This window comes from Onychostruthus taczanowskii, unplaced genomic scaffold, assembly GCF_017590055.1.
Source record: "Onychostruthus taczanowskii isolate IOZ18803 unplaced genomic scaffold, ASM1759005v1 scaffold42, whole genome shotgun sequence".
NCBI lineage: Eukaryota > Metazoa > Chordata > Aves > Passeriformes > Passeridae > Onychostruthus > Onychostruthus taczanowskii.
The window spans coordinates 5,988,820-6,015,824 of NW_024501682.1; the positions used below are offsets into that span (position 1 = coordinate 5,988,820).

A 27,005-nucleotide genomic window follows, 5' to 3' on the forward strand; every position below is an offset into this window, starting at 1 on the left:
TTATTAAAACTGCTCCTATCTCAACCATGGGTATTACCTTCTTCCAGTTCTCCTCCTCATCCCACTGAGAGGGACTGAGTGAGCAGGTGTGTGGTACTTAGTTGCCTGCTGGCATGAAACCACAGCATTACTTTGAACTTCATCCTCCACCTGATGGTCGCCAGAAGATAACTCTTAAATACATTACTGATCAACATTATTCGGCATAAAAATCCCTGGGCAACCAAGAAGCTTCATTCATATCCAACAGGTTTATTGTTCTGCTACTCTCTGTGTCACAGCAGAGAGCAGCCACATCAGAGAACGATGTTTGTTCCACTTGTGTTACAAAGGGGTTGTTTTAATGTTATTTTCTGTGTCAGCCTTACGTTGGCGCTTCTTAGTTCTTCTTCGTGACACAACCCAGCCAAGTAAAGAACCCACCAGGACCCCAGCTACTGCAGTCACAATGACAGCCCAGTAGGGGACTGAAGATTCTGTTTTCTCCAAGTTGAGATCTGAATTTCCAAATCCACTATTTCTTCGTGTGGAAAGAAAAGGTTTCTCCTACAAAGGGAGAGCAAAGGTTTTATTGACCACAGATCACTCAACGGGCAGTATTCCAACAATATGACACTGCCCCTTCTCAGAGAGAAATGGTAGATCTTTAGACAATCAGCTGGTTTTGCCTTCTCTCTATCTTAGCCCAAACATTGTCCTGCTCTGAAAATTCTGAGAACACAAAAAAGAAGCCACCTCAGAATCACGAGTGGTGGCATCACTTCCTAATTCGCTTGCTGCAAACAAGCAAATGGAAATACACAGACACATTAGAACTAGCTTTAATGAAAGACTTTCCATTGCAGTGAGGATAAAGCTTTTTGTCTTAAATCTTAAGTAGATTTCCCTGTCTGTAACAAAACAGGGTATATTTTAGCTATTTAAAACCTTCACAAAGATACTCTTTTAAAGAGCTCTACCAGTGTGAATAAAGGAGAAAAAATAGAGGTGATTAATGGAGAGAGCACCTTGACCTTTACTTACAGGGTTTGGACACCTGAGTTTTGATCTGTCATAGGTAAAGTTGTTGTAAGTCTGCTTTTCACCAACTGGCTCCAGCTGAAGAAGAGAAAAGCAATGTTAAACTTAATGATGAATCTTTTGCTTCTCCGACTCTCTTGATTCAGACAGTTACAACTTCTTATCCAGACTTTTGCTGCTTGCAGTAATGAAGAAGTGTGGTAGAAGGAGCAGAGGAACGTTTGCAAACATTTTAACACTTGTGAACTGGAAACATTAAGAATCTGGTGTACTGGCTGCAGAATAACGCCCTTGGAGCAAGGAACAGGATAAGCATTTCTTCCTTTTGCATTGCTCTGAATACAATGCATATTAAATGTTCAGCTAAAGCAAAGTGGTTCACTCTTGCACCCAGTTCTGCCATGTACTCATCTCAAATGGCAGTGTAAACCACAAAGGAAAAAAACCCATATGACAGATTTTAGACATATTACTTAACACATTACTTAAAGAAAGGTGCCTAGGTGTCATGGTGATGGGAGTTACTTCAGAAATGACAGAGTTACAGAGAGAGAACGGGACAATGCCAACCTTTACAGTCTTCACTCAGACAAGAAATTCCCTGGGAATTTTAGCTGAGGCTGGGTTCACAATCTTGCAAGAAGTGACTTACACAGAGCCTTTTATGTTATCAGTTGGCAGCTAAGTTGCAATAGCTGACCATAGGCTCCCCCTGAGCCCATTTCCAGCACAACATAAAATATGCCCAGGCTAATAGCAGGCAGTTGTTCTTGGCCAGGAGTGCACATAACACTGGTTGCCATAGTTAAGCTAACAAGTAGAGGCTTGCTCAGTCATGTTAACTGAGGTGTTTACAACTGTTGTATGGACATGCCTGAAGTAATGACTACAAGATTGGTCCATAGAGAGCTGCAAAGTTGTCATCCAGCACTTCTGGGAATGCATTACAGAGCATGGCTGTTGCTTCTGCTATTGTTCATACAGGCATTTACTGTCCTCAAGGGATTAAAGTGTCAGCTGCATGCTGAAGAGAAACAATAGAACAACAAGACCAGCACAACATGCATAAGATTCTCATATGGAAACACTGAGAATACTTTCTCTCTCTTGTTAATTTTTAATAAAAAAAAAAAACAAAAAAAAGCTAGTTAAAACAAAAAAAAAAAAAACCCCCCAAAAAACAAAAAAAAAAAAAACCCCAAAAAACAAACAAACAGAAAGAAGCTAGTTAAGACCAAAAAATAAAAATATATGAACCACAGAAAATATAATGAGGGAAGAGAAGAAAGCTAACAAGTGAATAGAAGATTAGAAGCAAAACAGGATGCCAAGCTTTGCTGATTGTTGTAGGGTCCTGATGGACTTTTTTATGACTCCTAATCACTTGGCCCACCCACCAGCTAATGCAGCGAAGACTGAATTTGGTAGTTTTTTTGTACCTTAAAGGGAACAGCTCTGTTATTTGTACAATGTGTGGCTCATATCTTGCAGCATTCTGCCTGAGGGGCAACTGGTTATTTGTAGATAATTGTAATTCTTCCCATGCCAGGGCACTTGGTAAGGATTCTGGCACAGAGCCCAGACAAAAGATTATAAAATACAAAATTCTGTAGCCACCCGTGCTGACTTCATCTCTATGCAAACTGTTCTTCAGGAGCATTAGCTTCTGGGCTTTGAAGATGACAGTATCCCCGAGTCCATGAGCATACAGGACAAGTTCTGGAAGAAACCCACAGCTCCTCTAGAGCATGTGGCAAGCATGGAGGCAGAACACAAACCAAACACTCTGTCCATGTGTCCCTTCACCTCGGCCAAACACCTGACAAGGTGGGTTTGGGACCAGTGGAAACCCCTTAAAACTGCAGAGTCCTCTGACCTCAGAGAGCAGGAGCACACTTTGTTTTGCATGATGCCAAAAGGGCAAAGAACATTATGGCGAGGGAGAGACTCTGCAAGCCATCCCCATCCCTGCATACCCACACAGTGGCCAGGCACAGTCTGGTCCTTTATGTGCACTGACAAGAATCCGTGTCATTTGGCCATAAGCCTGCAGCCTGTCGAGCTTTTCAGGGAACAGGGAAACAATACAGCCTTACAGTAAGCTTGCACAGCCTTGCCGTACAAGGACTGCAAGGGAAAAGCAGGGATGTGTTACAAGAACTAGATTTAAATAGTAAACAGTAATATCTGCAGTTGCCATAGACCGACAGATCTCTATGGGAGGGAATAGTTGTGCTTTGCATCAGTAAGAACCTGATCCCTGCCACCACAGTAGAAAGCTTTTTGTCAATATCCTTATATGCGTAGGAAATGAGTGACAGTCTGGACAGAAAAAAAAAACAACTGGTGGCATAGGAAAAAAGACTGATGGTGATTCAGGAATGAGTAATGGCCAATAGGAATACCACATGGCAACAGAAACCAATTTTAAGACCGTCATGTGCCCAGGTACTGCCCATTTTCTTTTTTTCTTTCTCAGCCATGCTCCATTTGAATTTTTCATTTGCTTGGGGTTTCTGGCCCACCATTAGCCCTGTTTAAGCTTTGAAGCAGAGTGAAGCCTACCAGCCTGCTGTCATCTGGAGTCCCAGACAGGGAAACCTGATGAAAAACAGGCAGATTTGCTGTGTGTGCACAAATCAATTACTCTGAGCATGTGCTTGCATTGTACATTCTATAATCCGGGACCTACAGCTCACATGCTATGCTGGGCAGCTGCACAGATTCCTGCCTTGCATTTTCCAGTCTTTACTTTCAAGCTCATTTCTTATCTCACTCAAACTTTTACTTGGACAGAAAAGAAATTCCCCTCCATTTATGTTTGTTTCTTGTGCAAACCAGGATGCAGGATTTCTGCTAGCACAATGTATTTGGCTACTGGTGTTTACCTGACAAGGGGAGAAAATGCTGCTGTGGCATAAAAATGCCGTAGTCTTCCTTCTAATGCGGGGAAACAATTCTGAAAGCAACTGTGACTTTGGAGTTATCAAGTCTGGCATGTACCTCTGACACCTTCTTCTAACACTATTCAAAAGCTATTCATTTCCCCCAAAATGACAGATGGAATGTGATTATAAGCATCTTAAGTTTGATTTCAGCCCCCCATTAGTTTCAGTGACTCTACTAAAACTGCCTCATCAGATACAAGAGTGGGTGGTGCAACATGTCCACACTATTAATGGCAGCAAAAATTCAGTCACATATATGTTTTCCTAATAAATATAACAGGATTCACTGAAGAAGAGCAAGATCATTGAACAGACATTTTCAGCAAACCTACAGAACTGAATGTTTAACTAGGCTGACTTTTTGTTTTAATGCAAGTTATTTACCAAATCAGAAAGGAATTTTTCATTACATTAAGACTCTTGAGACTTCCCATTTTGAATGAGCAAAGACCTACAATGTTTCATGCAATATGATCACTTTGGATTACACTCCTAAGCAATGCAGAGAAGAACCTCAGAGTTGAGCAACCCCCTCTTGTTAGGATATCAATTTTATGTCTTGCTTACTCTTTTGTTTCAGACACCTTTCTCATGATCTTTTGTAGATACTGCTACCACAAACACATAGGGATCTAAGTTATAATCCCTTACCATATTGTTCCAGAGAGCCATGGCCACCTCAGCATATCCTCTTACACTGAAATGAAAGCAATCTGCAGCAAAGAAGCTCAGATCTGGCTTGCTGGTCTGCAATAAAAGCAAAAATTTGTTTCTCAGCAAATTTCAATCTTTGAGATCTGACATATTATATCTAATAGTGTACTGTACTTGATATACCCACTTCACAATTTTGGTACCTTCCTAAAGTCAACATGCTCATGTTTTCACACTGGAAATAAACTTAGGTGCTCCTAACTATGAGCTGATTACTGCACCTTGGGACCTTCTGTGTAATGCACCCTGCTCAACTTCAAACAAAAATTTTCATAACAAAGCTAAACTTATCATTAAGCCAACAGTCACAGCTGTTACATGGACCCTGCCATTGACCCACATTCCATTTTGTACAGAACTGATAGTAAAGTGCTTATTATTGCTTTTTAAACTTCTGTGACTCAGACTTACAACATTTCAAGTGTTGAAATTTCTGCTGAATTTCAGACAACAATAAAAATGGTGGGCTTATCCAGCTGTGGTAAATGTCTCTCTTAGGAGGAATTTGCCTCATCACTAGCTGTATGGTGACCATTGGTTGACCTTTTAGGCTAACAGAAAAAAAAATGGGGATGGTATGAAAAAAGTATCAGTACTAAGCAAAACCGGGTTGTTTTGATGAGGATTCATGCTGGATATTTGTATCCTAAACTACACAGCATACATAATGCTAAGGCTGGAGAAAATAAGGAGAATCAGTGTTTGGTTTCAAAGACTGCTTCCTGTTTCCATGCTTGGATAAGTCAGAGATTCAAGTGCTGGTCTCCATTTGAAGAAAACCTGAACACATTCCATAACCTAAATCGGGAAACTGTGGTGAATGCTAACCAACCTCCTCAACAAGAGAAGCAACATGCAGTTCAGGGGCAGTCAGAGGGTGCCTTGTTTATGGGTGCATGCTATGAATGTTTCCTAAAGCCATTTTGATTCACAGGCAGCACTGTGAATCTTCTTGCAAGACTTCCTGTTCTCTCCTCTTACCACGGATTCCACGCTGTGCCTCTAGACTGTGCAGAGAGAAGAAAACACAGTCCTTGTGCCATGGACCTTACTGGCCCCTGCATAATGGAGAAGCAAAACAGGACTCACACTATCCAGGGGCAGCAAGGTGTTCCGGAAGAATGGCTGGATGACAGCAGCAAAGTCCTGCCGCTGTTCGTACCGACCGCTGCTGATCAGCCGCAAGGCTTCAGCCTGCGTGCAGTCAGTGAAAACAGAGCAGTTACTTGCAAGGCTCATCCAACATTTGTCAGCTAGCAGAAACATGCAGATTAAACATCTTTCAGTGAAGGAAGCCATAAATTGTAAAGTGTAAATCCAGCTCAATGTTATAAAGCAGTCAAGAAAATGGCTAAGAAAATAATTTGGTTCATGAGGAGATTTTTCATGAGGAAAATGCACAGAAGCTGATTATTTCAAACAAAAAAAGGTAAAAAATACCAAGTTGCTTAATTTAAAAAAAAAGAAAAAAAAAATCAAACCTTATAGAAACCAAAATTGCATAATTGCAATGAGATTAAAATTTGCAGAAAATTATAAAAAAAAAAGAACAAGGTCAACATTTTTAGAAGTGACAAATGAGTCCAGAATGCCAACATGAGGCTGAAGTGCACTTGATTTTGCAGAAAGGTGTGCTTGAATTAAAATAATACTTAAACATTGAAAAATTACCTGCCACTTTCAAAAATTATGGTCACAGACATTCATACAAATAAAAAAAACCCCATCTCATTGTTACTTGCCATCTTATGGGTATAAATGCTAATGCTCCTGTTCATATCTCAAAACATTCCTAATCCCTCTTCCTTAGTTAAGGAAAATGACCCCTCTAGTAGGCTTATACAAGCATTACCCTGGGTGAATTTCTTGAGCTTTGTCAGATTCATTGGACTACAGCCACTGCCAGAGCCAAAATGTAGAACATGATGTGATCTGATACAGTGATTCCTGTATTCATAAGAACATCGATGGAAAAAGCTTCTGCTCCAATAGCTATTTATAGCCTCTGTTAATTTTGAGTGAATCTTATGCCTGAGGCTATGAAAAGTTACTCTCAAATAGCAAGCTGGCCCATGGTTGGTTTAGTTAATTTCTTCTGCTAAGAGTAACCGCAAAACAGCTGATGCAAGGTCATTTGTCACTCTTGCAGTGACATGTTAATTCATGTGAGCTACTCATTGGACTCATAACAGACAAACACATATCAACAAAGTAGCCATCATTGCTAAATCCTTTTTGGCTGTTGAAACAGCAGCTGGAAACAGATCTGGTCTCCAACTGCATCCAGCTCAGATCTGAGGTCAAATCAGAAAGCAATGTGGAAAGTCTTGCACTGCTACTAACTGGTTATCTGGGTAGGGTTTTGATTAGGCTGTAGCCGAGTTGTCTTCCAGTTATCTCTCTCTGTACTGCTGAGGATATGCACAACAGGAAGGGCAATGAGGGAAGCAATATGAAGAGACACAAGTAAAGATGACCAGTTACAGAATCAATGCATTACCTGAAAATCTCTGTTAACTCTCTTGATTTCCTGTAATTCAGAAGAATTTTCCTCTGGGTTTAAGAAACATGGGCAAACTTTCCTTCAAAGAAAGAAATACTAGAGTTAAAAGCCAGTATAGAATAGTTTATTCACCACTGTGTGTCTGCTTCAAGAAGCTCAGGATAGGTGCTCAAAGCTCATATGCAGAAGGGAGAGCCACCTTGGTGGCTTAGGAATGGACAGATATGTCACAAAAGAAAAATCTCTACTGACTTACTTATCAAAATGAACACCTACCACAGGCAGAAAGAGCTGCAGGATCTGCAACTCTTGAGTCAAATGCAAAACAGTGTTTAGTGTGCCACACAGCAGCAGGAAATCATACGTATTAGAATAAGAAGAAAACCCATCCCATGAATGGGCTTACAGTAGAGTTTCAGACATCTGGGAGTGTAAATTTAAAAAAGACAAATTTTTCATGTAGTCTAAGTCCTTGCACCACTCAGTTTTATTATGTTACCTTCATAACAAGAGGTAATAGCTTGTGCTTCACTGAAATTCATCTTCTAATAATGTGCTTGGAATGAATACGAAGATATTGAACAAGACCATCAATTCATTATTTTCCCTTCCAGTGTGTTCCTGTATTTTTAAAAATCTCTGCCTAACTTAATTGGAATTCATTTGACATCACCTGGCAACTACTGGTCTTTGTTATACCTTTCTCTGCAAGATTAAAGAGCCTTTTCACGTCCATTCTGATGCCTTTAAAGACACTGCTGCTTTCTAAAACAAGTCTCTCAACCTTCTCTGAGTTAAGATTTTGGTCTCCTTTAGGTGTGAGGAGCTGTTCCTGGTTGTGCTCTGCTGCATGCAGCACAGCCTGCACCAGAGGTAATGCAACACTGGATACAAAGAGAGGAATCAGGGATGTCAGCCTGTGCTGCTGACCAGCAGATGGATGGGTAAAAAAAGCCTTTGAAGTTCAGCAATCATATGTTGACTTGTGCTGTGTCATGCTGCCTTACAGCTGAGAAGTGAGAACTCTGCTATCTACAGGTGCAGGCTTTTTAGCTGAAGTATTGCAAGAAGTAAGAGAGAGTTGATGGGAACTAGTGGATCAGGTAACGGCAGCAATGCACATAGCTTGGAAAGCTCAGTGTGGATGTCCTCCTGTAGAAATTGAGACAGAGCCAAAAAAACATCGCTTTATAGGCAAAGAGCTGTTTTGCTCACTTACTTAGCTGTCAAGGCACACTCTGAAGAGCTTGCTGTGATTTGACGCAGCCCAGAGAACTCCAGCATCTCCACCATGTTGATAAAGACTCTTGGGAGCTGTGAGGATTATAATAACCAGACACACAGACATGTTACAAATAACAGAACATGATACCACTACAAAGAGCAAGAAGTGCCATCCGTAGGTCAGGGAGCCAGTGCAAACTGCACAGCCTGCAGCCAATGGCATGTGCAAGGATGATGTATAAAAGGAGGGGGAGGGAGAAATACAGTGGATGTCAGCCAAAAAAATTCCAGCAGCTAGTACAAACTAGCTGAAATGCTGTCTCGCTCCCTGGGACATTTCCATTTGCTCTAGGGTAAATGAAACTGTTCATGGCTGGTTTAGCCATGAAAACTGGCTGCAGGGTCATGGTATGTTTGGTCCACAGCATAAATATTGTCAAACACACAGTTTTTCTGAAACTGCAGCTTCTTTCTCAGGGCATTAGCTAGTACAGTCATTGAAATGCAGCACTGAAGAACAGTCTGACTCCACCTATTTGAAAGATGACCTTGTATGAAACATAATCACTGACAGTCTATCAGAGGTGAGAAAAACATCAGTGTACTTGCCAGGAACATAGCTTGCTAGGGTATCTTAAAAGCTTACCTCCTTATAGAAAATATCCAGAGTGTCCTGAAGGTGCTTTACATAGTTTTGCACTGAATAGGTCTCCTATTAAAAATAATTTTAAAAGAAAAACCAAAAAATTGAGTCAGTAATTTTCAGGAAACAACAAGATGATCTGTAAGATATACCAACTCGGTGCTCCTTTTTTCTTTTGTTGGCAGATGTATTTCCAGATCAAGAAGTTTACTGGTACATGTACAGAGGTTATATAGTGCTTATGTTTTTATAACATTAATATATTCCTCTAATCTCTGTAGAAAATCCTGAGGTATCTTGGGATGCTTTTCCCTGACTATATTGATCACATTTTTGGATTTTGTGCTGTCTTTTATGGGACCCAGAGCCTTATGAACAGAAGAAGATCTTGTTTTTCAAACTGCCTATCTGGAGAAACTGATATGAAGGCAGTCAGATCCCACAAAGCCCATAAGCAAAACAACTTTGTGACTGTAGTTACAGAGGTGTAGCTGTGTGGACAAAGGCTCCAGGCAACAGCCTGTAAAGGAAAGAGCAAAACAGAGAACAGTGCTGGTCATTTCAACAAGCTGGGGTACAGACCCTCAGACTGTGCCACACAAACAGTTTCAGAGGGCATGACCACTCACAGCTAAAGAAAAGACATGTTTTTCCCTATAAGCTGATGTTATTATTTTGGGTGTCATTCTGAAGCAAGAATTGGGCATCCTCAGTAATTATTGTGCGGAAATGTTTTCCAGAAGACTTCACTTGTGTCCCCTCACATGCCTGAGACACCACACTGATTACTTTGTCCAGTTAAGCAGGGAGAGCTCTTCAGCTTAATCTTTGTGTTTTGTTCAATATGAGCAGGTTCCTAGTACTCAAATAATGCATTTCTCCAGAGCTGCAGTGACCCAGTATTAAAAGATGTGCACTTGTTTCTGATACAATAAAGATGAAAGGGGCAGGACTTCTAAGTGCTTTTTAAACAAAGAGGAACTTTGGCTCCCTGAGAGAGAGAAAGGCTATGTTTCCAGGGCTGGTCACCTGCCAAATGCCTGGATGAGCATGCCTAATGCAGAGATACAAACCTTGTCCAAGCAGTACTGGCATAGGTCGCTGCCTCCAACAAGGATGGTAATCAGCTTCCAGTCTTCTTTGAAGTTAATTTTCTAATGGCACATAAAATAAACATATTGCAGCATCCATTGCTTAGGCATGCAGAGGTAACATTCACAAATGGGGCTAAATGGGCACAGACAGTAGGGCAGAACAAAGGAGGTATGCTGAGTTAAGCTGGCAAAAGAAAAGCATCTCTCCAGGGGCAAAATCTGAACTGTTTGCTAGTCTGCTGCAATTCACCTTGGCTCCTGTAAGGAAATTCCCTTCAGCAGACAAACTCTGTCAGGGTAACCAAGCACGGAAATGTGTCTGTGGCAGCAAGCATTCCTAAACGAATGTCACCTTCAGAACAGGGGTGGACAGGAGAGATTTGCCAGCCATGGCTGCACACTGCAGGCAGCATGGGGATAAAGACGTGTGGGAATGGAGGCTGGAGTGACTCATGTGGCTGTGGAAATGGAGCTGCTGGGGATCCCTGCCAGCTGGGCAAGAATTACCCCGTAGCCAGGAGGGGCAAGGGGTGCCCCAGGGAACAGACAGCTGGATTAAAATAGAAGAGTCCAGGAGGCTGGTGACTTCACTGAGCTCATATAAGGGCAGCTGCAGCATCCACGTCACCACAAGCTAACAATAGGCGCTGCTGAGAGCTGGATCTCATCAAAACATTTTGTAACATTCAGTACAAAGAAAGGAATCAAAGGCAACTATTTTTAGTGTAATGCATTTACATAACAAACATCTGCGAAAGGATCCCACAAATAGAGGGAGGGCCTGGGAATCACCCAGGTCTGAATTCTCCTCTTTAACCAGCAATTTGCTCAGAAAGACTTTCATGAAGAGGCAATGTTATGGCAGGGATACACCCCTCTCCCTTTTTTAAAAAAAAAAAACAACAACAAAAAAAAAAAGCATAAAAAGCTGTGAATAAACTAAAGCACGACAGCCTCTCCTCTTCTATTCTATTGAAAAGCCATGCCAGCTCTCTTCACTCTGCCAAACAATTGGCAATGCAGAGTAACTGACAGTGGGGTGAGCATGCAGCATCCATCAAGAGTTCTGGCATGGAGAGCCACATGCTTTGACAAATCCTGCTTATTCGGTGCCTTCCTTTCCCATTCAGTCTGAGCCAAGGAGCACCAGGCACTCCTGTTCCCTTAGAGGGAATGCTCTCCCTGAACCAATAGCTCACACCCAGACAGTCTTCCACTCAAATTCAGCCAACACTCAGAGCAAGACAGCCTTGGGTTTCTCAGATTTCTTCCCCTCCCTGCTTTTGATGCCCTTTGTTGCCCTCAGTGGAGATGGCACAGCAGACTGGTCCACAATGCTAGATCCCCTACTAATTCCCTAAAAGATCATGCTGCGACAGAGATTCATCCATTTCTGAGGTTTCTGGTCACTAATTAATTATTTGCCTGCTCAAAACTAGACTTTGAGAGGGCTTTTTCTCCTGCAAAGACTTCATATTCCCTCTTCCCAGTATTGTGGATATTGTGACTCATGTTGGTCTGCAGACCTACCTGCTTCAGCCATTTTACACTCAGCCTTTATGACCTTCACCTTGAAGGTTGCTGCTCAACAAAGCAATCCTGTGATCTTGCCAGAGCCTTCAGATTTCTCCTCTTCCTCAGTACCATCCTTATATCTCCTGGCTGCACTGCAGCCTACATTAGGGGTAATTCATCTGGCACATTCAACTTGGAAAGCACAGCAGAGACAAGGGCTTTTCTTTCATCAGTAAAGCATGCTTCATGACTCAAGCATCCCATTAACTACAGTCATCTCCCAGAGACCCCGACAGCATAGAGGTGTGGCGCAAATCCCACTCACCGAGCTGCTTCTCATCAGCTCCACCAATGCATGTGCTTGGGCTGGCATATCACTAGGAGAGAGAACAGAAGATGTTAGATGTGTGCTCCAAAAGCACATCACCTTCTTGATCCCCACTCCTCATCACAGGGGATCTCAGCATCAGCAGAAATCAGAATAAGGAAAGTGATGCCTGAAAAGGCTGAGCAAACACTGAAGGACCAAGTTGCACAAGTGAATAATCTGATCTGAAAAGGTTTCAGCTGGGATGGCTGCCAAGTGGCAGGCAACTGGTATGAGTTCTTCCCATCTCTGACTTGGCCTTAGTACATTTTGTTTGGGAAAAAACACTAATACCCAGATGCACAGAGACATTGAGTTGCATAACTCGCTTCAAAAATCTAGTGGGGGAGTTTGGTGCTGACACAGAAGCTGGGCACCTAACCAGCCTTCCTGATCTGGCCTTAAATTCCTATGGCTGGAAGAAAGTGCTTACATTGTGGGACTGCCAGGCTCGAGAGTCCCAGTCCAGCTCTGGACAGGATGCAACATCCACAGGCCAAAGCACAAACCATGCTGAGACACCAGCTGGAAATGAGCTCCTGATATACTAGAAAAAGACTGTGCTTGAGCTAATAAGCCCTGCCTGTCTCCAGCAACTACACAAACACAGTTACATTATTTGGATTCCTAGAACCATATTGATCACGCTGAGTCAGCTTTGCTCAGGGAACCTATGAAATATTTAGTAGCTATACAGGCTTTGATAGTTATCCTAAATCTCTCTTCCAGCAGATTTAATTGTTGTTAAAGGTGTCACAAAAAGCTTTGGAAACAAATTCTCTGAGTATTCATGGAGCAGGCACAGTGTAAGCCATACAAATTCTGATATGTTTTGGTTGTTAACAGACTAGTAAATTTTTTCTTCAGGAAGAGAAAGGAGTTATTTCTCAGCTGTTTTGTTTTGGTTTTTTTTCCCCTTTGCACTGCAAACATGGATAATTTTTAATGCCATTAGGGTAGAAGTGGGCTTCTATTTGTTAGTTTCAGGCACATTCTCTAGAAATCAAAGAATAAAAGAGATGCTCATGAATTTTTTCCTCATTACAGGTATTGCCTCACAGTGAATTAGGGACCTGTACACTGAAGACTGGGCCAAAAAAGGTACCAGTTGAATTACAAGCACAACTAAGGCATTGGCTCAAAAATTATGGGCAGAATTGGACTAAAGAAAGGAAGCTTGTGTCTAATTTAGAAAAAGATAGCAAATAAATCCCCCAAATACTGAATTGATTAAAAAAACCAAAAACCCGAAACTCATAATTAAAAACATCAGATGGCAGAAACATGCTGAGTACCAGCAGGTCATCAGCATTACCTCAACCCTGACATGCATCACAAAGGTAACCTGCCAGTCCATCACTTCTCACTCCTTTGGGATTGTCCTTACCGTGCTGCAGCATTTCTCTCCGCAACGTTGAAGCCAGCTGTTTCCTTAGAACTGCCAGTGGAGAAGCCAAAGAGGTTCGGATTGAATTTCTTCAAGATGTCTTAAAAAGAGAAAACACAGTGTTTAACCATTCACAGTACAGCCAGCAGTGTTGCCTCCCTGCAGAAGCAGGAGCCCTTTGAGAGGTGAGAATATTGACCTGTATTTTCCCCTCATTCACTATGACTTACAGGAGCTAGAGACACACCTGCTTTGGAGACTCTAGTTACTGTCCAAATTTCATCACTGCCAATATTTCTCTCAATGGGCCTCAGGAACCAAGGCCTGGTGGCCCAGGAGATGCATAGATGGATCCTGGGCAAATCACTAGTCTTGCATTTGTCAGAATATTTGTGATTGCTTTCTTTCATGTACCAGAAGCAGATTCCCTGAATATGGCCCTCTACCTCTCACTCTTCCAGCTAGATAATAATACTTGTGGCAGAGAAGGGAATTTTTAAAATTTTTCTAGATTTCACTGAAACTTTTAGTGGGGAAGCATGACGTCTGAAAACTGTTATTGTTACTGTGTCCTAGTACTGCTGTCTGAAACCTCTTCATACAATCTCATTTATAATGCATAAATGAATTGTGCCTTCTATTTTTCTTCTAACACAGTGATATGCCTGGTACAAGGCAAAGCACATCAGATTTTTTACTGACAATGTCAGGTATTGTCAAACTGCTCCACAGCATGGATCACATGCAAATAGAGCAGCCATTGTAAACCAAGTGCCTTCCAATGTATTGTCACATTGACCACTTAATAGTTTCTATGGCAACTACAGGCCCAATTACACAGAACACTAGGGCAAAAATTTATAGTACTTTTAGATTTTTTTTTTCCACTGCTATGTAGCAACTTGAAATCATCTGGAAGAACCACAGCTTTGCCAACAATCCTGGCTAAATGGACTGGTAATTGTTTCATAACCCTTCATTTGTCCACAGACATTACAGTCAGTCACTGGAAAGCACAAAAAAAAAAATAAGGGAGGAACAGGTCTGCCATGAACTTCTGTCACCTTTAGCACATTTACTCCTAATTCTTTTGGCCAAAAGGACGATACACTCACATGCAGGTCCTGTAATGTGGAGGGGCTGAATCAACTTTACAGCTAATCAAGTCAGTCTGGATCTCAGCTCTCACTCACATGAACTGCTTATACCCACAACAGATGGACATCCTCACTGTTTTCAATGAATGACCATTTCCAGATGTTTCCTAGCACGTACTTAAACCACTTTCAGTGTAATACTCAACTTTTGCTTTTCCAGGATACTCACTGGGTAAAGTAGCCTGGATCTCCAGAGTGTCATCACCCCCAATACTACAAAGGGAAAGAACAAAATCACCCAGTAGGGTTAATCCTGCAGCCATCTGTCTTATTGTCACCACATGTTGTTGTAGCTGCCCAAGAAGGAAAAAATAACCTCCCCTTCCCCCCCCCCCCCCCCAAAAAAATACTTGCTTCAAACAGGACTAAGGAGATAAACCACAGGAATTCAGGGAAAGCAGTGAAAGGATAACTCGCATTAAATAAAGCAAGGCAGCACTAAGATAGAAGCTATGCCTTCAGGCTGGGAACAGACCATATTGGGAGAACTGATTTTTCATCTGGACATGCTGGGATACCTACCACAGAAAGGCATATTTCCTCACTAAAGCTGCTCCATGTCACCTTGCTGAAGCTCCATTTGCACGCAGTTATGCATAGGAGAGACTGCATTAAATATTCATTAACAACCTATTTGCAATGCTGCAATGCCAATGACATAGAGCCTCTGCCTCACCATTCAACACTTGTCTGTGTGCAGAGCCAATATACTCTTACACGTCTTGTGGCAGCCCCTCCTGAAAATATCCATGCCTGCAGACACGTGCAAAGGGATGAAGAAAGAGCAAAGAGGACAATGTATACATGCACACACTTATCAACCATACGTGTGTCCATAGGGAGCAGGCAGTTTCCTTCCACTCTAGCATGGATATTGAGCTTCACACCCTCTGATGTGCATTGTTTTCCCACTTTGCAATAGCAAAGGTGTTTGGAACATCTTCACTGAGTATGCATGCAGTGCTCTTGCCATATTCATGCCAACCCACACCCACTGAGACCTTCCAGCATTACATACGGCATAGATAATCACAGCAACATTTTGAATAAGCTCCAGAGAGACTAGCAAAAGGCTAAAAGGTACTGTGACATAGAACCATGCTTGTAGCAATCAGGTTGTGATAACACATATGCACACAAAAAAAAAAAAAAAAAAAAAAGAAAAAAAAAAAAAAGAAGCAAGAAAAAGCCCACAAAAACAAACACAACCCACACCCCGCCCCAGACCCCCACTCCTTTTCTCTTCCAGTCCTGACTCCTCCAATCCTTACCAAGCAATAATTGCTGTCAGCACCCTTCCCCTGAATTTACATATACAAAGATGTAATTACACAAGCAGATGACCCACACTTTTAACTGTGCGCACAAAAACAGAGTTAAAAAAAAAAATAAAGAAAAGAGCACTTTCACTCACCTCCAGGAAAGTCCCCTCCAGTCTGTTTGTAAGTCTGGTACTTTGGCTCCTACTGCAGTCTGGAAAAGAAGGAAATAACAACTGATAAAATACTGAAAGAAAAAAAGCCCTATGAATTTAGGTAAGATAGACACCGTGTTTTGAAAGTGCTGAAACATTCTTCTAACATTACTCTGCAGCCAGCCAAGCCTTTGCAATATCCCAACTTTAGCATAAGTGGTCTGTGTCCTTATTCACCACCACACCCTGGCCTGTGGGCAGCCCTGCATCTCCCATACTTCAATTTTCTGTGCTTCTCCTCATATGCAAAAGGAACTCATCTAAATAGCAGACCATGGAGCATCAGAGGAGATGTAGTCCAGCCAGAGGACATCAGAGTGTGAGGTCAAGGACATAAGAGTTTAAAGTTGCTACTCCTACTGTTTTAGCAACCCAATGGGACCCAGATTAAAATCAACGGGTTTGTATTTGTTTGGATTTTTTCTGATGGAAAATGCTTCATCCTGGCATTTCCCAAAGACAGATGATTTTGAGAGACTTAATAACCCAGGAAAAAAGCCTCAAACACTGATGAAAAATCCCCATCCAGTTTTAGCTGTACATAAATCAGAGAAGCTGCTTTTTAATCTGCCAAAAAACCAAATTTTTGGTGTACAATCCATTTTTCCTCTCCTGGATCCAGTCTGCTACTTAGCACACAGACTTGATGAGGTGTAGACAGGATTTTTTTTGCCAGTATAGATAAGCATGTTGGTGCATCTATTGCTTTCACTGTGCATTGGTGCTAGAGAAGTCAGACAGATGAATTCTAACCAGTGACATGACTAAATTACTCAATTTTTCATTAATCTCCAACTGTAGCTAGATTGAGACAGCCTTTCTTCCTGCACTGTGAACTTTCATATCCTTCAAAATTAAATAAATACATAAAGCCATCAGAACAAAGACCTCTGTGCTAAATTTGGGTGGCTCACAGGATGGGGAGAGACCTCTAGCAAGGTCAGCACCCTGACTCACATTCAGGGCAGCAAACATGAGAAGGGGTTCTTCTGCAGCTTTACAGTTTTTTAGTGGTCTCACCTACTTTTGTATTCTTCAAAAAGCCATGGCACCAATTCAGCCATAAACACTGACTGCATTCTGGGATCTTAGGAGTACCAGGAGGACAATCCATGCCTTGGTGGACTTTGCTGCTGCAGTGCCCCTGTGCCAAGGATGGTTATCCCACACAATGTGCACGTGGCTGCTGTGGGAGGTGTGAGTATGTGCACACATGTGGAAAACACTCTGCCACTTTTTATGCCCCCCCCCCCCCCCCCCCCCCCCAAATAAATCACTCAATAAAACCCCCTAACACACCTTGCTGTGGCAGTGGCAACTGGTAGGAACTGCATGAATAATGACATTATGAGAACCTGCCTTGCTCAGCTCTTGAGACAGAGATCTCAAGCACCATAATCTGGCCCCTATGACTATGGTTTTCTGAGATATTTCATATATGAAAATAACTAATATGTTTAAAACAGGAGATATGTGCTAGTGCACATGCCTAGCATTTGATGTGGGGGAGGAAATAAAGCAATTAATTTTAAGAGTCATGGCAATGGATAAAAGGGAGACTTGTAGGGCTTTACTGATTTCTTCTAAAAAAAGCTCAAAGCTTTACAGCAGGGGAAAAGCCAGGATTACATCAGGTCAAGCAAAATCAGGTTCAGAGCTAATGAGAAGGTGCATGATGCATAATGAAGGCATGCACACCTGGCTGTAAAATAAGCCTGATCATTTAAGGGCTTCAGACCCTTCAAGTCCCTCTGAACTCAATGGGAAGAGAATCTGCTGGAATGAGCACTGGTTTAGTTCAGGAGTTAAAATTCATGGAAACTGTTGACGCAAATGTTTGCTTTCATCCCATGCCAGAACAATTCTGCAGGGCTGTGTAATTCTAGAATTTTTTTCTCGGAAAACTTCAGTGCAGATCTGCAGTATTCCCTGCTATTTTTTTCCTGGGGTCTATCTGAGGTTTTTTTGTGCATACTTTTTGTTTTAAACCTCCATTTCTTAGTACTTGAAATACATCAGAGCTGTAACTGGAAGACATCTAGGAACGCAACCCAGGAAGCAAAATCTGAAAGCAAAACTCTGAAATACAGAAGTATCAAAATTATGTCAAGTGCGAAGCATTTCATTTTGCAATCAATTATTTCCATGGGAGTTTTCAGCAAAATGTCTTCTTGCATCAGAAATATCAACTGCTTTCACTTCTTTTTTTTCATGTCAGATGAGACTAATCCTATAAACAGACACTTCCCTTTTCAAAAACACTTGAATAAACTGTATGCAATAGAGAAAGGGATCCCATTTCTGTCCTGGCCTGAACTATTCATTACTGGATTACACAATTGCCAATGTCACTCATACCCCTTCAGGCTATTTCTTTGCAGAGGGAACCAGGTAGATGAGTTTTGCTTTGCCAAGCCAAAGCAATTTGCTTTCTATCTGATGACGCCTGACGTGACAACATCTGGGTAGAAATCAACAACTGCTCTTCTCATTGCAAACATGGGAATGCAGCAGTACTCACAGTCAGGGAATCTCCAAGTGCTCCTATGACTTTGATGTCAGCAGGCCGTAGCTCATGGACTAAAAAGCAGTAGGAGAATAAAAGCAGGATTACTGACAACTGACAAAATACTGTTTAATAGAATAAACATGCAAGTCTTAGGTTGCAATCTGATGGCATTTTTGCAGACTTTTAAGGTAAAAAAAGCTTCAGGTTCTGTGTGTCACCTAGGAAAAATGCATAACTTCCTGCCTTTGGTTGCAACAGTGCATTACGTTAACATGGAAAGAAATGGAACTTAAAACAGCTTAGGTTAAAAATGAAAACAGACAGGATATGTTTACAGATGCATACATTCAATCTCTTATAACTGACTTACAAGTTTGGGTGATAGATCAAGATTTCCTATTAAATATCTCCCTGTAAAATCTTCAAACTGCATACAGCACTTGCACTGCACTGCTTATCAGAGCACATTCCAGCTTGTTAAGTCACTGACCCTCCTGAGCAATTTTAATCTGCCACGTTGCTGTATGATGAATGATGTATAAGATACATGCATACAATAAATGTGATCACATTTATCCACAGAGACACACCTGCTGTCATGCAGAACTCACTGTGAATGGCAAGACAGACTTCTTCCCTTTGCTGCTAAATATATCAGCTTTTATGGTTTACTTTCCATCTAGGATGTGCAGTTTCAACATCTTATTGCTTTTAGAAACAAAAGATGAAGTTTTTCCTATGTGTGATTTTAGGTTGGGCGTTCCTTCTCACCTGATGTTGGGACACTAGTGGATGGAGTGTGACCAGGACATGACAGTTCACTGCCCCAATTCTGAAACGAGATGAGATTGTTTAGTCTTGTAGCTAAAAGATAATGTGCAATTCATATATAGTATAGTTGTACAGTGTAGGGAAAAACCAAGTTAAAATATAGATCCTAGTTTGGTGCCTATGTAGCTCAACAGTCTTTTTACACCTCTTTGTGGAACACTATCCAAACAATCATTACTTCTGGTGACATTTTCTAGCCAAAGCATAAACTCTACCAAAGGCAAAACATTTCATCTTGAAATACTGTTTATGACAAAGTTCCATAAGGATGACTATATTTCCCTCTCCACTGCCTACAAATTTTGTCCATGACCTACAAGTTGGGGTCTCCAGGTTTGAAGTCTTGCTCTATCTCAAAAGATATCAGATGTAAAAACAAATAAAGGTGAACAATAAAATCCCCTGCAAAGTTATCATGTTACACTAATGTATTATATTATTAATGTATTATTATATTAGCTGGTAAAGGGTTTGAACGTAATTTCTAAGAGGAAGAATTGAGGGAATTGGGGTTGTTTAGCCTGGAAAAAAGGAGGCTCAGGGGTGAACTTATCACTCTACCACTGCGTGAAAGGAAGTGTGATGATGCAGGAGTCTGTCTCTTCTCCCAGGCAACCAGTGAAGGAACAAGGGCAAATGGACTCAAGTTGCACCAGGGAAGGTTCAGGTTGGATATTAGAAAAATTTCTTCACTCAAAGAGTGGTCAATCATTGGAAGAACCTTATATATTCTATTATTATATTATCGTTCCCCATGTACTTTCCCAGGAACCTATCCTTTCCCTAGAAACTTTCAAAAATGGCTTGCTTTTACTGAATATAAAATGTGAAAAAACTCAAAGCTTTAAAAGTTCCAGCAAAGAAAACCGTTGGGTTCTGAATAATTGTACTTTACCATACATTTTTAGGTGACATAATACTTATTATGTATATTACACCAGCAGAAGATATTGAATCAAACACACATTGCATAATACCTTAGTTCACCAGCAGAGACAGCTGGTTAATGTCTCCCCATGCTTTTTGGTAACAAGCAACCATATTAGCCAAGAAGGCAGCAAGGGAAAAACTGGAATTGTTACAGTGGCCAGCCCTTGCAGGAACAATGATAGCTGTGTACACAGATCAAAAGGCCAGCCCTGCTAGAAGCAGATCAGGCTAGGGATGTCCTGAGGTCCCTTCCAAGCTCAATTATTCTGTGACTGCACAATTCTACCAGAGTAAAATTGCATAGACCTGTGGTCTTCAGAAAGCATGGTTGCTGTTAAAAAACATCACGACAAATTCATCTGTTCCTGTAAAAAGAAGTTGTAGTATGCTCCACTATCAACCATTAAAGTCTGGTTGCAGAGGCTAGAAAGGACAGATAGGCTTATTTTTAGATCAGAAAGTGTTACTTTACCCTCTCTCTACTTCTTTATCACTTCAAAAGCTGTTGCTGCTGAGATTCGGTGGAATTACCTATTAAAGCATAACTCTAGCTCTACTGATAAAAATCTCATATCAGTTCTGCAAACTACGACTTGCTAAGACAATGACTGCTGTTCTTTGTGACCATCATGGCACTTAAACACTTTGGTAATTGGGTTAGTCATGAGCACCCCCAGTATGTCAAACTAGCCCAGTCCATTTTGACTGCCAAGCAAATAACTGCTCCATTTCTTCAAGTCCTATGCACAATATCTGTTTCTGCAGTTTATTGAGCATGCCTCATGATAGCTGGTCAGTCATGGTGGAAATTAAGTCCCTTTGAAAAATGGAATTCCTATCACTTTTGTATAGGGTCACACATCCAATATGTAAAGGTGACTGCCCTCTACAGGATAAGTTTACTTGAGTGTAAGGAAGAACAGTGCCTCCAGAGGAGAATATCTAAACCTTCCTCACGTTATTTGGGGGTCAGGATTCTAAGACAGCTTCTCCATACTGTGAAGAACTTGCGATCTGAATTAATTATGCATTCCAGGTTACTTACTTTTGTTACAGTTTTAATACAATTGCACCATTAATATAATTAATTTTGTTTGGCTTTTAGGAAAACATTTGTTTACACAATGAAAAGGGCAATGCAAGGCAGAATTCTCTTTCCAAAAACTGGTAATAGTTTATATAATCTATAAATTCAGGATGATGTGTTAAAAGATGAGACACAGCTTTACATAGTTTGCCTAAAATGCAGCAAAAGATGCAACAATTACCTTTATTGGCTCTCTAGTGGGCTCCACAGGTGTGTAGTTGCTATTCCTGTACGTTCCCAGGAAGGGACTGTTCTGGAGAAAGAGGAAACAAAATAAGAGAAACAAGAGAAACCAGGCAATGAGCGCATGGCACAAACCATAGCAAGTGATATCAAGGTATCATATAACCAAGAAAGTAATTGCTTAAACTACAAAATGGGAATCTGGACTTTGAAAACATGCTTCTTCCTTAAAATTAATAAAAATTGTGTTTAGTACCTTAGGACAAAAATCACACATGCCAGATGCCAATTGCAGTTCAATATTTTCCTCTCCTAACATTCCAAATTAGACTTTATTAGAAGTTTAGTCCTTTCAAAAGGTGCTGATGTAGAATCTGGACAAACTGGGCATATCTTCTGTGTCGCAGCAGGCAGATGAAAGATTGCTTACTGAAAAGATCATTCTTTCCTCCAAGGGAGGCTATAGAAATTTCATTGTTATTTTTGTCCCCTACTAATGCAGCATGCATTCAGGAAGACACGCACATCATACAGGCTAAAAAAATTCACCTGGAGGCTCACTTACCTCAATCAAGAGAAATTCCAGCATCTGCATAAAGAAGTCTTAAAAAGCACTAAAATTAGAAGGCAGGTTTTTATGGTACTTAAGGTTGCCTCAAAGCAAATACTTTTCCATGGCTACTGGCACTTTTATCAATGACCTTTTCATTGCATTTAGGCTTACTAAAGGCTTACCATTTCTGCAAAAAAAAAAAAAAGGTCATATATCTCTTCAAGGGATATAAAACTTTTCTTTGCCTACTTCTGAAAAGCAATATCTTTGAATAAGAGTGAAAGGAAAGAAGCATAAAACCCACATTATTTGGCACTGAAGAAGTTGCTGAGTTGATTTAAGCTGCTTGGAAAGAATGCTGGGTAAATGAAGTAGGATTAATTTGAGCAAATCAGAGGACTTCTGAAATATGCTGGTTAATAACTCAGGAGATTTTCCTTGTCTGACAGGATGGACACAATATGGACAAAAGCCTTGTGCATAACTTGAATGCCTGCCTCCAGACCTAAGAGAACTCAGAACTCAGCTCCCCAGTCTGTTCAGTTCTTCAGCCTTCTGGCTGGAACTGCTGAAGAAAGGGAGCCAGTTACTGCTGCCTGCAGCAGTCATTTCCACGTGCTGGTACCTAGCAACTGTCCTGCAAGTTCAGCAGCTTGTTTTGTAACTGCAGAAGCAGCTTCTAAAGAGTCTGAAGTATTCCTCTTATGGATCAGGCCAGGAAAACCAACCTGACACTAATCCAAGAGATGACAGATTCTGGGTTTTCAAAGCTCCTGTGATGCCCAAACCTCATTGATTCTGATGGGAAAGTTAATGCAGCATGTTCTGATGTTTGCTGCTTGAGCTGCCTCTGTACTTCACAAACAACGAAAAACAACCTCTGCTGCAGCTGCTAACACACAAATCAGCATGTTGTGAATCAGTATTCACGGCACAGCAAAGTGGCCATGGGACACCAGTGCAGGTATATGAGAACACCTGCTTGCTCAGAGGTAAACAGAAGCTTTAAGTAAGCTTATTCCAGATAGACCAAATCCCTGCTCTCTGCAGCACACACAGGCAGTACAGCCTCCTGACAGCCAGCTTCCAAAATGTGGGCATGTTTACCTGAGCTGGACAGCCAAGGACGATGTCAGCTGAGAAATCAAATGAGTCAGCTTTCTGGCCCACAGGCTGTAACTGAAAACAAAGACAAAAGAACGTGTTTTTTAACCATGTCAGCTCATCTTAAATTCATAAAATAATTCTAATTAAAAAAACTCCAACATAAATATACATTTCAAATCTATAGAAAGGTGCCTGTATTTACAGACCTAGATTTATAGCCAAGGCTGAAAGGCATCTACTTCTCAGAAAGAACATGGCAACCGCAAAACAAAAGAGCAGCTCTAGAAAGAAGCTTAAAATGGGAAGTGGAAAGCTACAGTGGATCAGTTTAAACTCCTGGAGGATTTTGGCAGGCACATGAAGTACCTTGGAATTTTGCCAGAAGGCAAGGTCATAAACTTTCTTCTCTTGCACAAAAGACATTAAGAGTCCCTCAATTTTTTATAGCTAAGCTTCATGATGGCATCTCCAACAAAAGGTTGTTTATGTGTAGAAGATAATACCAAATCTAATTAGAGGTACTGCTTGATGATTGCAAGCATATCAGTTGTTAAAATATTAATCCAAAGTATATGGAAGTTACTATTCAGGATCCAAGATACTGCCTCTGACTGCTGGGTACTCCTGCACTGCCATGCTAAGTAAAATGGGTTTGTTTAAGCAATCTTTAGTGACTCATCTTTATTGAGCTTAACTCATTTCCAAAAGTAGTAAAACTGAACTGAATTAAAGCCACTTTAATTCCTAATGAGACATTAACAACACAGGGATTTGAAATAAACATCTAAGTACTCTGTTTTAAATTGACAGATGCAGTTACAATTCTTTATTTGGTCGTTTCCCATAGCAGCCCATAGAAACATCATCCTTATTAAATGCTATTCTGCCTTGCATAAAAGTGGATGAAAAAGACTTGAAGTCACAAAATGACTGTGATCATGCACTGGGAGCACCCCTCTCCTCGCTGCACACTTAAAGAACCAAGAGATTCTAGGCAGAGAGTAGTGCCAAAGCCAGAGGGTATTTAACTAGTTAAGGAGAGACAAATACAAGGTCCAGCATTATTCAGGCCTTAATTGCAATGCTTATTACAGAAATATTTTAATGGCAGTCAGGTCTAGGTGAAGATCTCACTGTATGCAGAGCCTGTCAGCTTACCACAGTATTCCACAGAGCCCTGGCAAGCTGAGAATGGCCTTTCTGGCTCGGATGGAAGCAGTCAGGTGCAAAGTAGGAGATGTCTGGTTTCTCATCCTACAAATAAAAGCATAAAGGACATATGAGTGTAGAAAAATCCCCACACTTCCAATTTGGAGTTGCTGAGGCCAAATTAGAACCAGTAAAGAGAGATTGATGTTACTTGTTCTCCCTGCTCCATTGCAGAAAGGCTCCCAATTGTTTGGCAATACAAACTGTTCTTTAGCAGACCCACGAACTACCAGAAACACGTAGCTAGAGATGACTATGTGCCTCCTTGGGCAGATCCATCCAGAAGCAGTAAAACCACAATTTTCTATTATGGGCACATATCCTCTTCTGGTTCTGCAATAAGGATGAGTTCCTCTGCCTGGTTCCAGTTATCATTAGAACTGGAACCACAGGCAGCATTATGCTCTGCAGTACCTTCTGCACAGCTGTGAGTTTTGAAAGGATCAAGAAGCAAGTAAGTGTTTGGTGGAAAGCAGCCAGTCTGACCAAGCACACCGGAGCAGTCTCCTTTCTAAACAAAACTATACTTTAATACAGGGTTAATACAGGTACTGGACGATCTGAAGGAAATGGAGTTTGGAAATTTAAGTATCTTTTTTGTCACATGAATACTGAGATTAGGGTCACACATGACTGAAACAAGTTTTTTTGGTCAGAGCAGTTCTTCCTCAAAAGTTGAACAGGTTTTTTTCAGTGTGGTTTGGCTTGCTTTTTGAAGGACTACTGCCAAAATTTGCATAATATCTTTTGCCATGTTTAGAGACAGAATTTTCAGTTCAGGAACATCTGAATGTTGCGATAAGAAATTGAAAGAGCATCCTGAACTTCTTAAAACCTGAACTAATGCTTGTGAGACTACACAAAAAAAGAGTTCAGAAATATTTTGCTTCTTCTATTTTCATTTCTGTGCTCCCCACCATCAGTACCAAAATCCTTAGGGATGACTTCTCAGGGTCACCAGCTTCACACACAAACAAAAGCTTCACGCAAACAAAACAAAGGAGGCCTGTGAAACAAATTTGTCCGTAGCAGCACCTTTTCAAACTTTCACCAGGTATTGCAAACATTTTCAGAATCAGTCCAGTTCAATTATGCCAGAACAATTCCTGATCAATATTTTGCTCCATCTCCTCTTAGCTCCAGGTACATATGAAAATAGTTTCAGCTTTAGTGAAAGTTTGAGTATTTTCCTACATTTACAGCTTACTGGAACTTGCCATTCAAGGAACTGAGATATACATCAACATATACATATGAACTACATAAAACTACTTCCACGATATCATAGGTAAAATTCCCTTTTTGTCAGACACAGAAAAATAAGTTATTGGCATAAAGGGGAGCTGATACCATAGTCTTCACTGAGCAATGCAGCTATGTTGTTTTATGAAGTGCAACTTGATAACTTGTTTTTTATTAATCATGTTGTATTTTCAGGAAGAAAAATATTTATATACTTCAAAGAACATACACAAACACACCTCTTAAATCAAATTTTGACTCATTTTCCAAAACAGCAATTCATACTGACAGAACAATACGTAAAACTAAGAACTGCTTACTATATGAAGAAATCTGCTGTACTATACCAAAAACCAGCAACTTCTCGTAAGAAAAGCACAGAACAAAGTGAAACTATTTCAAATATAGTCTCTATAGGTAAGATACCCATTCTTCATCCTTTAAATGCAGAAATCACCTTTACATCATACCTGATCAAGAGGAACCTTCAGATTTTGGAGGAAAGGCTGGATGACGACTGTGAAATTTTCATGTGTGTCATATCTGCCGGACTCTATCAGACTCTGAATGCCAAGCTGCAAGAAACAAAAAGCCACCAGCAATACTTCAACAACATCTCTGCATCATAACTACTTTCTTTGTTTGGGTTTTCTGAGAGCACTGGAATCAAAAGTAAGTTTTCCTTGTGAACTTAAATAGCCACAGCCGTTGGCAAAAGAAGGCTGAGATGCTGCAAAGGAGCTGAGAAGGCTGGAACACAATGCTGAAACTGTTTGTCAGGGACAGGGTTTTGGTGACTAAACTCCCACCGATTAACCTCTACTCGGAAACATCATTTTTCTGAAAACCGCTGCTGCTAGTTTTGGTCACATGATAGGTTTGGATAGCATCAAATGAGCTCCTGCTGAATTCCTAGTTTGGGTAAATATGTTGCTAGTCAATCAAGAGCTCACCTCTACTGGAAATAAAGTAACTGTACCACTCTTAGTGGTCATACCTGGTAGGCTTTGATGGCGCCCCTCACCATTGTGAAATTTTCTGTGTTTTCTTCTCCTGTGAGAACACAGCTACACAGATAACTGTGGGGAGGTTAGAGGGAAAAACAGGAACAGAGAATCAAACATCTGATAATGCAGATACTGCCCTTTCTCATGCAATGCCCTCACAACATGGATGTAACAAAGGAATCTGTACAATCACACGTCTTTGTGAAAACATCTTATTGTCCTTGCTATTGTAATTTCAAACTTTAATCTTATTTTCTGCCTCACATGAATGATACTACTTTAAGTAATTTTGGTTTCACAC

General features: G+C 40.9%; 1 protein-coding gene across 1 annotated transcript in view; it reads right to left on the reverse strand.

Annotated features, from left to right (window-relative positions):
* Positions 1-232: 232 nt before the first annotated feature.
* Positions 233-27,005, reverse strand: part of PLB1 (phospholipase B1) — an 83,477-nt gene continuing 56,704 nt past the window's right edge. The window contains exons 43-61 of the mRNA XM_041413558.1: positions 26,695-26,776; positions 26,168-26,272; positions 24,405-24,500; positions 23,247-23,318; positions 21,585-21,656; positions 19,327-19,387; positions 18,568-18,626; positions 15,987-16,045; positions 14,742-14,785; positions 13,416-13,515; positions 11,987-12,038; positions 10,126-10,206; positions 9,056-9,121; positions 8,405-8,499; positions 7,183-7,264; positions 5,772-5,876; positions 4,620-4,715; positions 1,024-1,098; positions 233-546 (exon numbers count right to left, since the gene is read on the reverse strand). Coding sequence (XP_041269492.1) covers positions 325-546; positions 1,024-1,098; positions 4,620-4,715; positions 5,772-5,876; positions 7,183-7,264; positions 8,405-8,499; positions 9,056-9,121; positions 10,126-10,206; positions 11,987-12,038; positions 13,416-13,515; positions 14,742-14,785; positions 15,987-16,045; positions 18,568-18,626; positions 19,327-19,387; positions 21,585-21,656; positions 23,247-23,318; positions 24,405-24,500; positions 26,168-26,272; positions 26,695-26,776 — 1,624 coding nt within the window. The 3' untranslated portion in view covers positions 233-324. The remainder of the gene's footprint in view (positions 547-1,023; positions 1,099-4,619; positions 4,716-5,771; positions 5,877-7,182; positions 7,265-8,404; positions 8,500-9,055; positions 9,122-10,125; positions 10,207-11,986; positions 12,039-13,415; positions 13,516-14,741; positions 14,786-15,986; positions 16,046-18,567; positions 18,627-19,326; positions 19,388-21,584; positions 21,657-23,246; positions 23,319-24,404; positions 24,501-26,167; positions 26,273-26,694; positions 26,777-27,005) is intronic.